Source organism: Bos indicus x Bos taurus, chromosome 9, assembly GCF_003369695.1.
Source record: "Bos indicus x Bos taurus breed Angus x Brahman F1 hybrid chromosome 9, Bos_hybrid_MaternalHap_v2.0, whole genome shotgun sequence".
Lineage (NCBI taxonomy): Eukaryota > Metazoa > Chordata > Mammalia > Artiodactyla > Bovidae > Bos > Bos indicus x Bos taurus.
This window is the reverse complement of record NC_040084.1, coordinates 13,104,802-13,117,023: the sequence shown is the minus strand read 5'-3', so window position 1 is coordinate 13,117,023 and position 12,222 is coordinate 13,104,802. Positions and strand designations below refer to the sequence as shown.

At 43.5% G+C, this 12,222-nt stretch overlaps 1 protein-coding gene across 1 annotated transcript; it reads left to right on the top strand.

Moving 5' to 3' along the window:
* The first annotated feature begins 5,419 nt into the window (after positions 1–5,419).
* On the top strand, positions 5,420–11,917 carry EEF1A1 (eukaryotic translation elongation factor 1 alpha 1). Its single transcript, XM_027550943.1, has 8 exons — positions 5,420–5,568; positions 6,494–6,671; positions 6,928–7,107; positions 7,226–7,522; positions 7,603–7,753; positions 7,847–8,103; positions 8,187–8,421; positions 8,524–11,917. The coding sequence occupies exons 2-8, from the start codon at positions 6,528–6,530 to the stop codon at positions 8,646–8,648; spliced, it is 1,389 nt and encodes a 462-aa protein (XP_027406744.1). The 5' UTR covers positions 5,420–5,568; positions 6,494–6,527; the 3' UTR covers positions 8,649–11,917.
* The last annotated feature ends 305 nt before the right edge of the window (positions 11,918–12,222 follow it).

Genomic DNA, 12,222 nt, shown 5'->3' with positions numbered 1-12,222 from the left:
CACACATATTGGTGAATTGACAGTTCTAATATTTACAAGGAATGGATTAAAGTACTCATTATTAGAATGAATAATGACAATTGGCAGAGTAAATTTCTCTGTGTTTCGAACAGATTTTTCTTTCTTGCTTTTTGAAAGTGCTAACAAATTCTTTTCTAATTATAAGAGCACTAATGTTTGTAAAAATGGTCTGCATCTTCAGCTACATTATCTCAGTTCTGTAAAATACATGTCATAAGATACTGTACAGTAGAATAATGAGTTAAAGGGTGACTTTTCACCCCAAGATCACACAGCTAATAAATAAAATTGCTTGGGGACTTCCCTGGTGGTCCAGTGGCTAAGACTGAGCTTCTAATGCAGGGTACCTGGGCTTAATCCCTGGTCAGGGAACTAGATCCCCCATGCTGCAACTGAAGATCCTGCATGGTGCAACTAAGATCCAGCATAGCCAAATAAATAAATAATGTAAGAAATAAAAAGAAATAATTCTAAAAATAAATTGCTGGGAGCAGACTCCAGCTCTTCTTTTAATCCAGTGTTCGTTCTATGCTATCTATGTATGTTAAGTCGATATAGTCATGTTCAATTCTGGGCAACCCTATGGACTATATCCCACCATGCTCTTCTGTCTACGGGATTCTCCAGGCAAGAGTACTGAAGTGCGTTGTCATACCCTCCTGCAGGGATCGAACCTGTGTCTCTTGTGTCTCCTGCATTGGCAGGCAGGTTCTTTACCACTAGCGCCATCTGGGAAGTCCAATGTTATCTATGAAGACATAGATATTGTGGATGACACAGATATTGTGGAGTCACAATAAGTAGTTGGGGAAGATTATTTATCCTTTCCTTTATACCAAATGAGAAAGCATATATCCTGGTAGGCACTGGATTTGAAATCATGAGAGCAGTAGCAGAAATATTTTTAGTTTCCTTAATTTTCCTGGCATATCCTTTATACTTTCTCTAAACTACTAAAAAAAACGAGTAACATTTCGCTGTATAACTTCTGTACAATTTTTTTACTATGTACCTATTTCAACATATTTACAAATAAAATGATAGCAAAGAGTTTATCTTCTCTACTGAATTAAATTAGCATCACAACGGCATACCAATTGAGGGCAGGTGTTCTCCAAAATACCTATAGAAACATGGTCTTTACTAGATAATTGAATGCCTTTGCTGGTATCTTTTCATGTCATTACATTACATTACATTACCTCACAATAGAATTGTGAGGTAGGTGCTCAGTAAGAGTAATGAGGAGACCCATGTAACACATGAACTGAGAAGCGAAGACTGCTGGGTATCACAGATATGTAAGCAGCAGACAGAGGTCTCCTTGAACCAAAACCTCTGCAATTTTCATTAGATTGTACTGCCTAGCTGCTGCTGCTGCTGCTGTAAGTCGCTTCAGTCGCGTCAGACTCTGTGCGACCCCATAGACGGCAGCCCACCAGGCTCCGCCTTCCCTGGGATTCTCCAGGCAAGAACACTGGAGTGGGTTGCCATTTCCTTCTCCATGTACTGCCTAGACCTGCTGGTAAAAGTCAGGACTAGCTCTCTGGTCATATTTTTCGGGTTTCAATGCTGCTCTGCTGGACACAATGTCCTCACAGAAAAGATCTTCTATATGTATTAAGTGTAAAAAGCAAGGCGATATATTTTTACTACTTTCACAGAAATAAAGCGAAACTTTAAAAAGAATTTATGTCTGCATTTGCCTATTACCCACATACTCTCTGTTGCCTACAGGCTCTCCATGTGTAAAGTATGGGTGCTGGGATTACATTAAATATTGCAAATATTACAACAGGGCCTGGCACTCTGAAGTATCATTTTACTTGGATTCTCAGTTCAAATTCCCTGGCATAATCATTTTCTAAACTACCCTTTTAAAAATCATTTTCAGTTGCAGAGGCAAGATGAAAATGTGGCAAGCCACAGCAAAAATGTAATTACTTAAAGCTGCTCTAAATTTGGCCCGAAACAGAATGATTAGCCAATACCGAAAGACGCTTGGTGAATCACAATTACTGTACAGATATCCCAAAGAAATTGTTCCCTATTTTACTGAATACATTTATTTGGTTATTACCAAGCTCTTCCCCCCACCACTCCCCAAAGGGGTCGCGAAGATGTTGACGACAATGTATTTTAACAGCTTGTTACTCTGAAGGGTATAAGCAACTTGAAGGAAAATCTAAAGCAAAATAACGACCTTAGATTGCGACCCCCAAAACACATTTACAAGTCTCAACAACGTTTTTGTTGTTGCTTGAGTTACTGTTACCGCTTGAGTATCTAAGTTAAAGGCACACTAACTGCTGTAACGTCGTGGGAAAAGATGTGCTAGGATTACGTGCAAAACAGGGGCAGGGGGTCCGGGGAAAAGGGCGGACGCGCGAATCTAACGAAAACCATCCCCCGCCCCGGCCACGCTGGGTTTTCGGCCTCCTCCCGGGTGCTTCCTTCCGCCGTCCGGGTCCAGAGAGTGACCTCAAGCAGGGGGCGGGGCCGGGGCGGGGCCGCCTCGGCGCAGAGTGAGCTGATTCCGCGGCCGCCGCCCGCCTGGCGGGCCCACAGGTGTCGGAGCGCACGCGGGGCGCGGGCTCGCCCTCGCGTGCACGCCGGCGCGCCCTGAGCTGCGCGGCTCTGCCGTGCGACGCGCTTCCCGCCGCGCTCCGCGTCCACCCGGAGCACGGACGTGGGCTCTGCTCAAAGCAGCGGCTTGTGGCCGCCGTCTAACCCTAACTCGCTCTGTGGCTCGAGATCCCTCCAGTTCTCTAAAGTCTCGGCCATTAGGGCAGCAGGACTATAAGCACCCGGTCGGTCGGTGGTGCTCAGTAGGTCACTTATGTGATCAATCAAGGACTGTTGTAGAATTTTGCAGTTCCTTAGGAACTATTTTGAAGAAGGATTCTCTGGAAGGTATTTATAAAGTGTATATACGGATCCGCAGGCTCAGGCCTTGGGGGCAACTTTCAATTAATTGTGCCTAGTTTACAGAGGTCACGTGTCTCACTTTTATTTTTTTTCTAAACTGAAATTATATTGGATGTTTTCCTCTTACCAATATCTGCTTTCATTTTGACTTTTCTTTCTTAGATTAGATGCTAACTGAAATTCTGGATTTCATGTAAAACTTTGAAATATTCAACTTTTGGTGTCTTTAGTCTTTGCTTCCTTCCCTCCTGTCACTAAATAACCGGTTCTTTAAGTTTCCAAAATGTTGTCAGTCCTGTTAGTATGACCTCCAATAATGTACACACCTAAACCATCTGAAGAGTATGGGAAGAAAGCATGGTAAAGAAGCATGTAAAATAATAAATCTAATGTGGCAACCTAATTTTAATATGAAGTAACACTGTGCTGTTAATATCACTGTGATACACAGATATGACTGTGGGAATATAGTTCCAAGAGATTAGCCATTAATTAATATTTCCAAGTTAATAAGAGCAGAGGTATTTGCATTGTTCTATTGCTAGTGATTTATTTTCACTTGTATTTCTTACATCTTTATCTTATTGCAAACATGGACTAGCATATCAAGATAATTTCATTCCACATGCATATGACTGGGTAAGGACACTAGGAAAACGCACTGTGAAAAAAGATTTTGTGGAAGAAGAAAAGCTAGAAATATAGACATTATAGAAAAGGCTTTTGTTGCTAGAAACAGATGTTACACGTATTTCTAGAGAAACTTCATATGGCCTAGTTTCTTTCATGAAAACTATCTCAATGTTAAAACAAGCCTACAGACTCCTAATGAAGAAAGAAAAACTTGATTTTTAGAAATGTATGGCTACCAAGAATGGTAAAACAAGATGTAGGAAGGTTGTAACAAAAGACTTTCTTTTAAAAAAGAAAAAAAAGGCATTTGGATTCTGAGAAGTGACTGAAAGCTAGGACTGGAAGAACTGCATTATAGAATGAAATTGAAAGTAAACACCATGGGAATTTGCCTATAACTGCTTCCCACTGTTCTATATGTGTTTTCCTTTTCTAATTTGATTGTGGGTTCCTTTCCAAAAGGAGGTACTTCTTTTGCACTTGCCACTTTGCCCTGGACACATAGTAGGTTCTCAAACTGTGTTAACAGATTGGCTCAAAAAGTTGTCCTGATGTTATATATGTGGAAGAAGAGACAAAAATGTGTGTTACTCTGTCGTGTCCGACTCTTTGCGATCCCATGGACTGCCGCCCACCAGGCTCCTCTGTCCATGAAATTCTCCAGGCAAGAATACTGGAGTGGGTTGGCATTTTCTTCTCCAAGCAAATGATCTAGTAATTAAGCTCATTAAAGATAAAGCTTCTTCTGCAGGAGTGTTTCTGAGAGTTTGCCCTTATTGCTAAACTAAAAAGGCCTCATCCAGTCTCACCTTAGATTTATGCCTAAAATGTAGTTAAAATCAACAGGATGACGGAAAATGAGGCTATTTACTTAAACGGGATAGGCCATTTTTGGGAAGCAGTGATTTCACAGCAGTGTCGGAGACAGTAAACTGCGTGGATAAGCTTGCTGATGCTGAGATCTTAGTCTCTACATGAGATCATGTGGAAAGGCTGAATATGAGAAACTCTTTTTAGGTTTTCCATGCTTGCAATCAAACGAGTGTACACTGGAAAATGTACCAGGAGACCAGGCACAGACTCAGGATTTCGTTAACGTAATAATACTAGAGTTAGAAGTAAAGCAAACTGCAGGATTTAAGTCTGTTCTAAACTGAAAAACCGGACAGCTGGAGTACCACATGGCGTGACTGTGTGGTATGAACTTTGAATAAAAGCTCTGAATGGCGAAACCCAAGAGACTGCCCCTGGAGCATATTCGTCCGGCTGCTGGCCTCCGAATCGAACCACTCGTGGATTCTCCGGCCCTGTCGGCCTCCGCCCTCGCCCGCCGCCCGGGTCCCCGGGCCTTAGACTTCTCTCCAGTCGGAAGGGGCGCGGAGGGCAGGAGCCGGTGAGACACCAGCCCTGGTACAGCAGACGGCTCGAGGAGTTGGTCCGGAACCCGCGAGACTGCAAGGCTGGGCACAGGAGATGGACTGCAGGATAAAGGGATACCCCAATATCGTTCTCTGCACTTAAACCGGGAATGGTATAGAGGGAAGCTTCTGGATGTCCCCACCCGGCCGCCTCCTCGCCGCCCCACCCCCCAGCTGTGCAGCGAGTAATTCATACAAAAGGCGGACTAGCCTCTGCCGGGGGAAGCCCAGGGACCGTCGATAAACTCCCACTACCCTGGAACCGAGGGAGTGCTCGTCCCCGCCCCCCACCCACCCGCTCTCGTCCTCCTCTGGGTCTAGAGGAGCATGCGCGGGGCGCCCAGCGCTCGTCAGTGGGCTGAGCGTACATCGCCCACGGTCCCCGAGACGTGGGGGGAGGGGACGGAGATTGAACTGGTGCCTGGTGGAGGCGGCGCGGGGTAATCTGGGAAAGTGGTGTCGTGTGCTGGCTCCGCCCTTTTCCCCGAGGGTGGGGGGAGAACCGTATATAAGTGCCGTAGTCTCCGTGAACGTTCTTTTTCGCAACGGGTTTGCCGCCAGGACACAGGTGAGTGCCGGGTGTGGCTTCGGTGGGCCCAGCCTCCGCCGACGGCCGCGGCCTTCGCGTGCGTGTATCTCCCGCCGCGCCCGTGGGCATTTTCACCATGTTCTTGACCGGAATTTCGGGGTGTGAGAGGGTGGGGGGGGTGGGGAGAGTTCGAGGCCTTGCGCTTTTCTCACAGTCCCTTCGCCTCGTGCTTGGGTTGAGGCCTGGGCTGTGGCACCGTGGCCGCTGCGTGTGGATCCTGCCGCGCTTTGCCGCTCTGTTCCCCCCACCCCGCCGCCACACACACACTATTGAACAACTCCACACAGCCGCGGGTTTTTCGGCCGGGGCGGTTCATCCGGGGCCGGCCGGGGGCTGACAGGCTGGGCTTCTCGGCGCTCGTCGGGATTCGGGGTAGGGGGCGGCCGCGAGGCGCAGAGAGCGCGGGCCTGCTTCCCCGGCGCACATGCCGTAGCGGCCTCGTTGGGCCGAGGCGGGGCGGGAGAGCCGTGGCGGCCGGGCGAGCAGAGCGCCGCCCCGCCCGGCACCAGTTGCGTGCGCGGAAAGATGGCCGCTCCCCGGCCCCTCTGCACGGCTTCAAAATGGAGGACGCGGCGGCCCGGGAGGGGAGCGGCCGGTGAGTCACCCGCACAAAGGGCCCGGGCCCGTCCCTGCCTGGCGCCGCTTCCTTGGGACACCCCCCCGCCCCCCGCGGCGGACCGGGTGCCGTCCTGGCCCCTCGATGCCTCGTGGTTCCAGAGCGACACATGGGGTGGGGGAGGGGAATCTGGACGGTGGAGCTTATGGGTGGAGACTTGAGTTGGGCCAGCTTGGCGCTAGTTGTAATGCTCCTTGGAATTTGCCCTTGGAGTTGGGATCATAGCTTTTTCTTCAGCTTCCGGACAGTGGTTTAAAGTTTCCCACACCTCCACCCCTTTCCAATTAGGTGTCGTGAAAACCACCGTTAAACCTAAGCCAAAATGGGAAAGGAGAAGACCCACATCAACATCGTTGTCATTGGGCACGTAGATTCAGGGAAGTCTACCACGACTGGCCATCTGATCTACAAATGTGGCGGGATCGACAAGAGAACAATTGAAAAGTTCGAGAAGGAGGCTGCCGAGGTAGGCAAACTAAGAATATTGGCTGAGCAAATGAATTGAGTGGTGATTTTCCGAAAACTAGCCACTAGTCTAGAGTTTTACTAGTTAAAAGGTAAATTGCAAAGTTTGCTAAGTCAGTTAACTTTTGAAAATAAGGTAGATGAACTTAAGTGTAACAGTTGTAAGTGAAATCCAGCATTTTTTCCAAATTAGGGAAAAGAATTTCATGCTGGAGTTCATGGTTTAGTTACCAAGTAATCGTCCTTAATCTTTCTAGATGGGAAAGGGCTCCTTCAAATATGCCTGGGTCTTGGACAAACTTAAAGCTGAACGTGAGCGTGGTATCACCATTGATATCTCCCTGTGGAAATTTGAGACCAGCAAGTACTATGTTACCATCATTGATGCCCCAGGACACAGAGACTTCATCAAAAACATGATTACAGGCACATCCCAGGTTTGTGAGACTAAAAACTACTGAAAATAACTCTTTGGGTCTGTTTTTACACTGGCAAAGCCATGAATCCTTTTGAAGAACTTGGTTTAACAGGATGTGGACTTGTTTTCTTTCAAAGGCTGACTGTGCTGTCCTGATTGTTGCTGCTGGTGTTGGTGAATTTGAAGCCGGTATCTCCAAGAACGGGCAGACCCGTGAGCATGCCCTTTTGGCTTACACCCTGGGTGTGAAACAACTAATTGTTGGCGTTAACAAAATGGATTCCACTGAGCCACCCTATAGCCAGAAGAGATACGAAGAAATTGTTAAGGAAGTCAGCACCTATATTAAGAAAATTGGCTACAACCCCGACACAGTAGCATTTGTGCCAATTTCTGGCTGGAATGGTGACAACATGCTAGAACCAAGTGCTAATGTAAGTGATTTTCAAGTTTTTAAGACTTAAGTTCTGTAAGGGGGTTTAGTTTGATGGTAACACAGCCTTTCTTGTTTTAGATGCCATGGTTCAAGGGATGGAAAGTCACCCGTAAGGACGGCAATGCCAGTGGAACCACCCTGCTTGAAGCTCTGGATTGCATTCTGCCACCAACTCGCCCAACTGACAAACCCTTGCGTTTGCCTCTCCAGGATGTCTATAAAATTGGTGGTAAGTAGAATAAAACCATTAGAATTTGTCTGGGTTGGTACAATACCTTCTGCCTGCGTTTGAGGCATTAAGTGCTGTAAACGTTTATTTTAGGTATTGGTACTGTCCCTGTGGGTCGTGTGGAGACTGGTGTTCTCAAACCTGGCATGGTGGTCACCTTTGCTCCAGTCAATGTAACAACTGAAGTGAAGTCTGTAGAAATGCACCATGAAGCATTGAGTGAAGCCCTTCCTGGGGACAATGTGGGCTTTAATGTCAAGAACGTGTCTGTCAAAGATGTCCGTCGTGGCAATGTGGCTGGTGACAGCAAAAATGATCCACCCATGGAAGCTGCTGGCTTCACAGCTCAGGTAACACTTAGAGACAGGTTTTTATTTAATGCTATAATTTTAAGGGTCTTTGAGACACAACTAAATGCAAGTCGTCTTTCCAGGTGATTATTTTGAACCATCCAGGCCAAATCAGTGCTGGATATGCACCTGTGCTGGATTGTCACACAGCTCATATTGCTTGCAAGTTTGCTGAGCTGAAGGAGAAGATTGATCGTCGTTCTGGGAAAAAGCTGGAAGATGGCCCTAAATTCTTGAAATCTGGTGACGCTGCCATCGTTGATATGGTTCCTGGCAAGCCCATGTGTGTCGAGAGCTTCTCTGATTATCCTCCCCTGGGTAAGGATGTTTTTCTGCTGTAATTTAAAACTTAAGTTTTAGAAGTAAACTTAAAGGTTTGAAAAATGTCTCTAATGGTAATACAATGTTTGTTTTTCATAGGCCGTTTTGCTGTGCGTGACATGAGACAGACAGTCGCTGTGGGTGTCATCAAAGCAGTGGACAAGAAGGCAGCTGGAGCTGGCAAGGTCACCAAGTCTGCCCAGAAAGCTCAGAAGGCTAAATGAATATTATCCCCAATACCTGCCACCCCAGTCTTAATCAGTGGTGGAAGAACGGTCTCAGAACTGTTTGTCTCAATTGGCCATTTAAGTTTAATAGTAAAAGACTGGTTAATGATAACAATGCATCGTAAAACCTTCAGAAGGAAAGGAGAATGTTTTTGTGGACCATATGTTTTGTGTGTGGCAGTTTAAGTTATTAGTTTTTAAAATCAGTACTTTTTAATGAAAACAACTTGACCAAAAATCTGTCACAGAATTTGAGACCCATTAAAAAAAGTTTAATGAGAAACCTGTGTCTTCCTTTTGGTCAACACTGTAACTCCCTACAGTACTACTTTGGTAAGAGTTGCTCATAAGCTATTTCTGGTAAAACAATTTTCAAATTATGGGTTTGTATTTCTAGGGTGGAGCTTCAGGTTTGTTAACCTTGTGTTGAGAACTCATCTGTTTTAATAACATCTTAAGCATTGGTGCGACACTTTTCTAGATTAGGACAGATGAACAAAGTAACTATGTTTTATATGTAAGCTAGTTTGTAAGGTCAGATTCTATAGTATAGAAGCTCCTGTTGCATATAAAATTTTGTATGGTTACATAAATGAATAAATCTATGTCATTTAGTTTGCCAGGTATGAGGATGTGCATTCACATTTATAATAAGTAGTTAATCTAAAATGTGAGACTTAATAGTATTGAGTACTGCCTTGCTAGAGTTAACTGTATACAGGTTCTAGGAAAAATAAAAGATGCTGGAGGCTAATTGTGTTTCCTGTCACTTAAATAGAAATGAACTTTATAGGAATTCTCATCAAATGGGCAAGGTTGGGTGAATGAGAACATTGCTACATTGGTGAAGAGGTAAGGCCCATTTGGGTCTGAGTGTAGGTTCATCTAGTTAATGTTTTCAAAGTTAACTGCCATTTTAAAAACTAGAAAGGAAACTGGAACTTGTCATTTGCAGGTTGCTATAATTTGACAGTTGAATGAAAATAACCCTTAACTCTAGAGGAATTACTTTCATAACCTGTCAATTGTAGGGCTTGTTCACAAATGGGAAAAACTAGGTGGTCAGTTGATAATTGATCTCTGGTATAAGCAATGTAATTCTAAGTTAACCTTGGTTTTGATAGTAAGTCTTACGCATTTGCAGAAACTGAGTAATTCTGTATCTGATAACTAGGCTTTTATAATAGGAAAATTAATCCAGCTGAAACTGGTGAAATCACACCAGATACCATTCTAGAAGCCTTTTTTATGAATAGAAAGCATTCTGTGAGCTGTAGACAGGTGGATTGTTAATTGCAGTTTTTCCTGGATAAAAATAATTTATATGGCCATTGGTAGGGACTCTAAAATGACAAAGGATTTGGTCCCTAGCTTGTTCCTTAATGTTTTGACAGATATGGTGTTAACTGATTAAAGGAGATATGAATAAAGATTGCTAGCTAGTAAATAGCTGGTGAAGACTTGTCTTCACAAGGAAGGTTTCATTGCAGAAAATAGCTTTTAAGTGGAAGTTTAAGGAGAGCAGGACAGTTGGCATGCTTGGAGCCATAGATTTGTCTGTACAGAATTGCTGTGAGCGCCACCTACTGGTGGTCACTACAGACTAGTTTAAAACATGAATTTCTAGATTCAGGATGAATGTTTTGCTCAGTTTTATACAGTTGCTTTCTGAATATGAACTGACTGAAAAGATCTATAAAACAAACTGGTGCTTGACCTTAAACCCCATTTTTAAAATTGCCTAGCTGTTGAAATGGAATCTTGTTGAAACTTGGCCCCAGGAATTCTTGTGTGGTTTCAGAATATGAGAGGCAGTATGATTTCTGAAAAAATGATTCTTAATCCTATTCCCAGAATAGGCAGTATAGTTGAGTTTTGGCCAGATTAACTATGCTTCAGGGGTTTTTTCAAGAGCATGAGCAATTCATGTGGTTGGGTTCTGGTCTGCCCAAAAGCAAATTGCATATACTAAAGAGCTTGATTATTAGTAATTTGCAGAATGGGGTATATAAATACCAGGACAGGACTATAGATATTTTTATTAAAATGTATTTACCTTGGTTACCTTTTGTTAGGTTGAGCACTGAGCTCATGCCAAAAACAGGCTGTTTCTGGCTCTATATACAATTCTTGAAATGGGCAGCTCTAGAAAAGGGATGAAAACTTGTGTGTCAAGATGTCCTTTTATGTTTTCTGTTGATAGGTGTTAGATGTCCTTGTGAAATGCTGCAAGATGATGTATAGTCACTTGGGAATTATTAAAGGTATATTAGTTATTCCCTTGTATCTTAAAAGGAATGAGCAGCATGAGTTCTCAATCTTGTGATGAGAAGAGCAAGCTCTTCCATATGAGAAAGAAGGTGGAATGAAATGCATCTTCCTTTATTTGCAACGTTCCTGAAACTTTTCCTGATCTGGTTTTGGTTTTCATGACTTCTGTCCTTTTTTCTTCCAAACTTAGAGGTTCTCTCACCCAGGTGGCATCAGAGTCCTCTGTTTGCAGGCCTCCGGGAACTTCCTAGACTAGTTAAAATCACAATTGAAGTTGCATTGCTTGCTCAGGTGATAGTGATTTAGAAAAAACTTTGGAAACTGCCACATGGCTTCTGAGAGGTCATTGACCTCTGATCCAATGGAAAACTTGGAAAGGATCATATGGGTTTCTTTTCTAAACAGGTTATGGTACATAGTTCTGCTGTTAATAGAAATGAGTGAGATTAGTGAGTTTGTCATATACCTTGGACAACCTTCAGCAGGTCCATGGATCACCAAGCCTTGAGTGCTCAGTGACAACAAAGAGCATGTTAATATTTCAAGTAAGCAATAATAGAAAAGTTAGCAGAATATTTTAAAGTTCTTACAACTTTTTTCATTAAAATTTACCCTTTAAAAAGCGTTTTGCAAGTTTTGATAAAGTTTACCAAAAAACAGTTTATTTACCACAATCATGGTATAGAATATTTCCGTCACTTTTCCCCTTCCCAAATTTCCCACATCCCTGTATGGTCAATCACTCTTCTCTACCTCTTATTCTTGGTAACTACTGACCTATATTCTTTCCCCTTTTCAGTTTTTAGCAGTGTCACATACCTGAATTGATACCATATGTAGCCTTTGAATCTGGTTTCTTTACTTAGCATGATGCCTTTGAGATGATCTGTTTTGCATGTATCAGTAATCTGTTCCTTTTTAATAACTATAAGCTTGTTTACAGCTGAGGGACATTGGTTGTTTTGGATAATTACAAATAAACCACTAAACATTCACATATAGGTTTGTGTGTGATTATAGGCTTTCATTTTCCTTGTGTAAAAACCTAGGAGTGGGATTGCTTACTCTTGGCAAGTGTATGCTTTTTAAGAAACTGCTAAAAAATTTCAAAGTGAACCGTTAGTAATTTAAGGGAAGTTAAGTTTTATTTTGATATGAATTTTTTGAAAATAATTCATTTGGCTCTGTTATTGTTGTCAGGTCTCAGTTGTGGCACATGGGATCTTAGTTGCATCATTATCTCCCGTTGCAGCACAACTAGGGGCTCTAGTTGAGTATAGGGTTAGTTGCCTGGGATCAA

Coding starts and splice junctions, on each gene's coding strand:
- EEF1A1 (XM_027550943.1), top strand. CDS start 6,528: ATGGGAAAGGAGAAGACCCACATCAACATCGTTGTCATTGGGCACGTA. Junction 6,672..6,927: donor TCGAGAAGGAGGCTGCCGAG/GTAGGCAAACTA, acceptor TAATCTTTCTAG/ATGGGAAAGGGCTCCTTCAA. Junction 7,754..7,846: donor GGATGTCTATAAAATTGGTG/GTAAGTAGAATA, acceptor CGTTTATTTTAG/GTATTGGTACTGTCCCTGTG.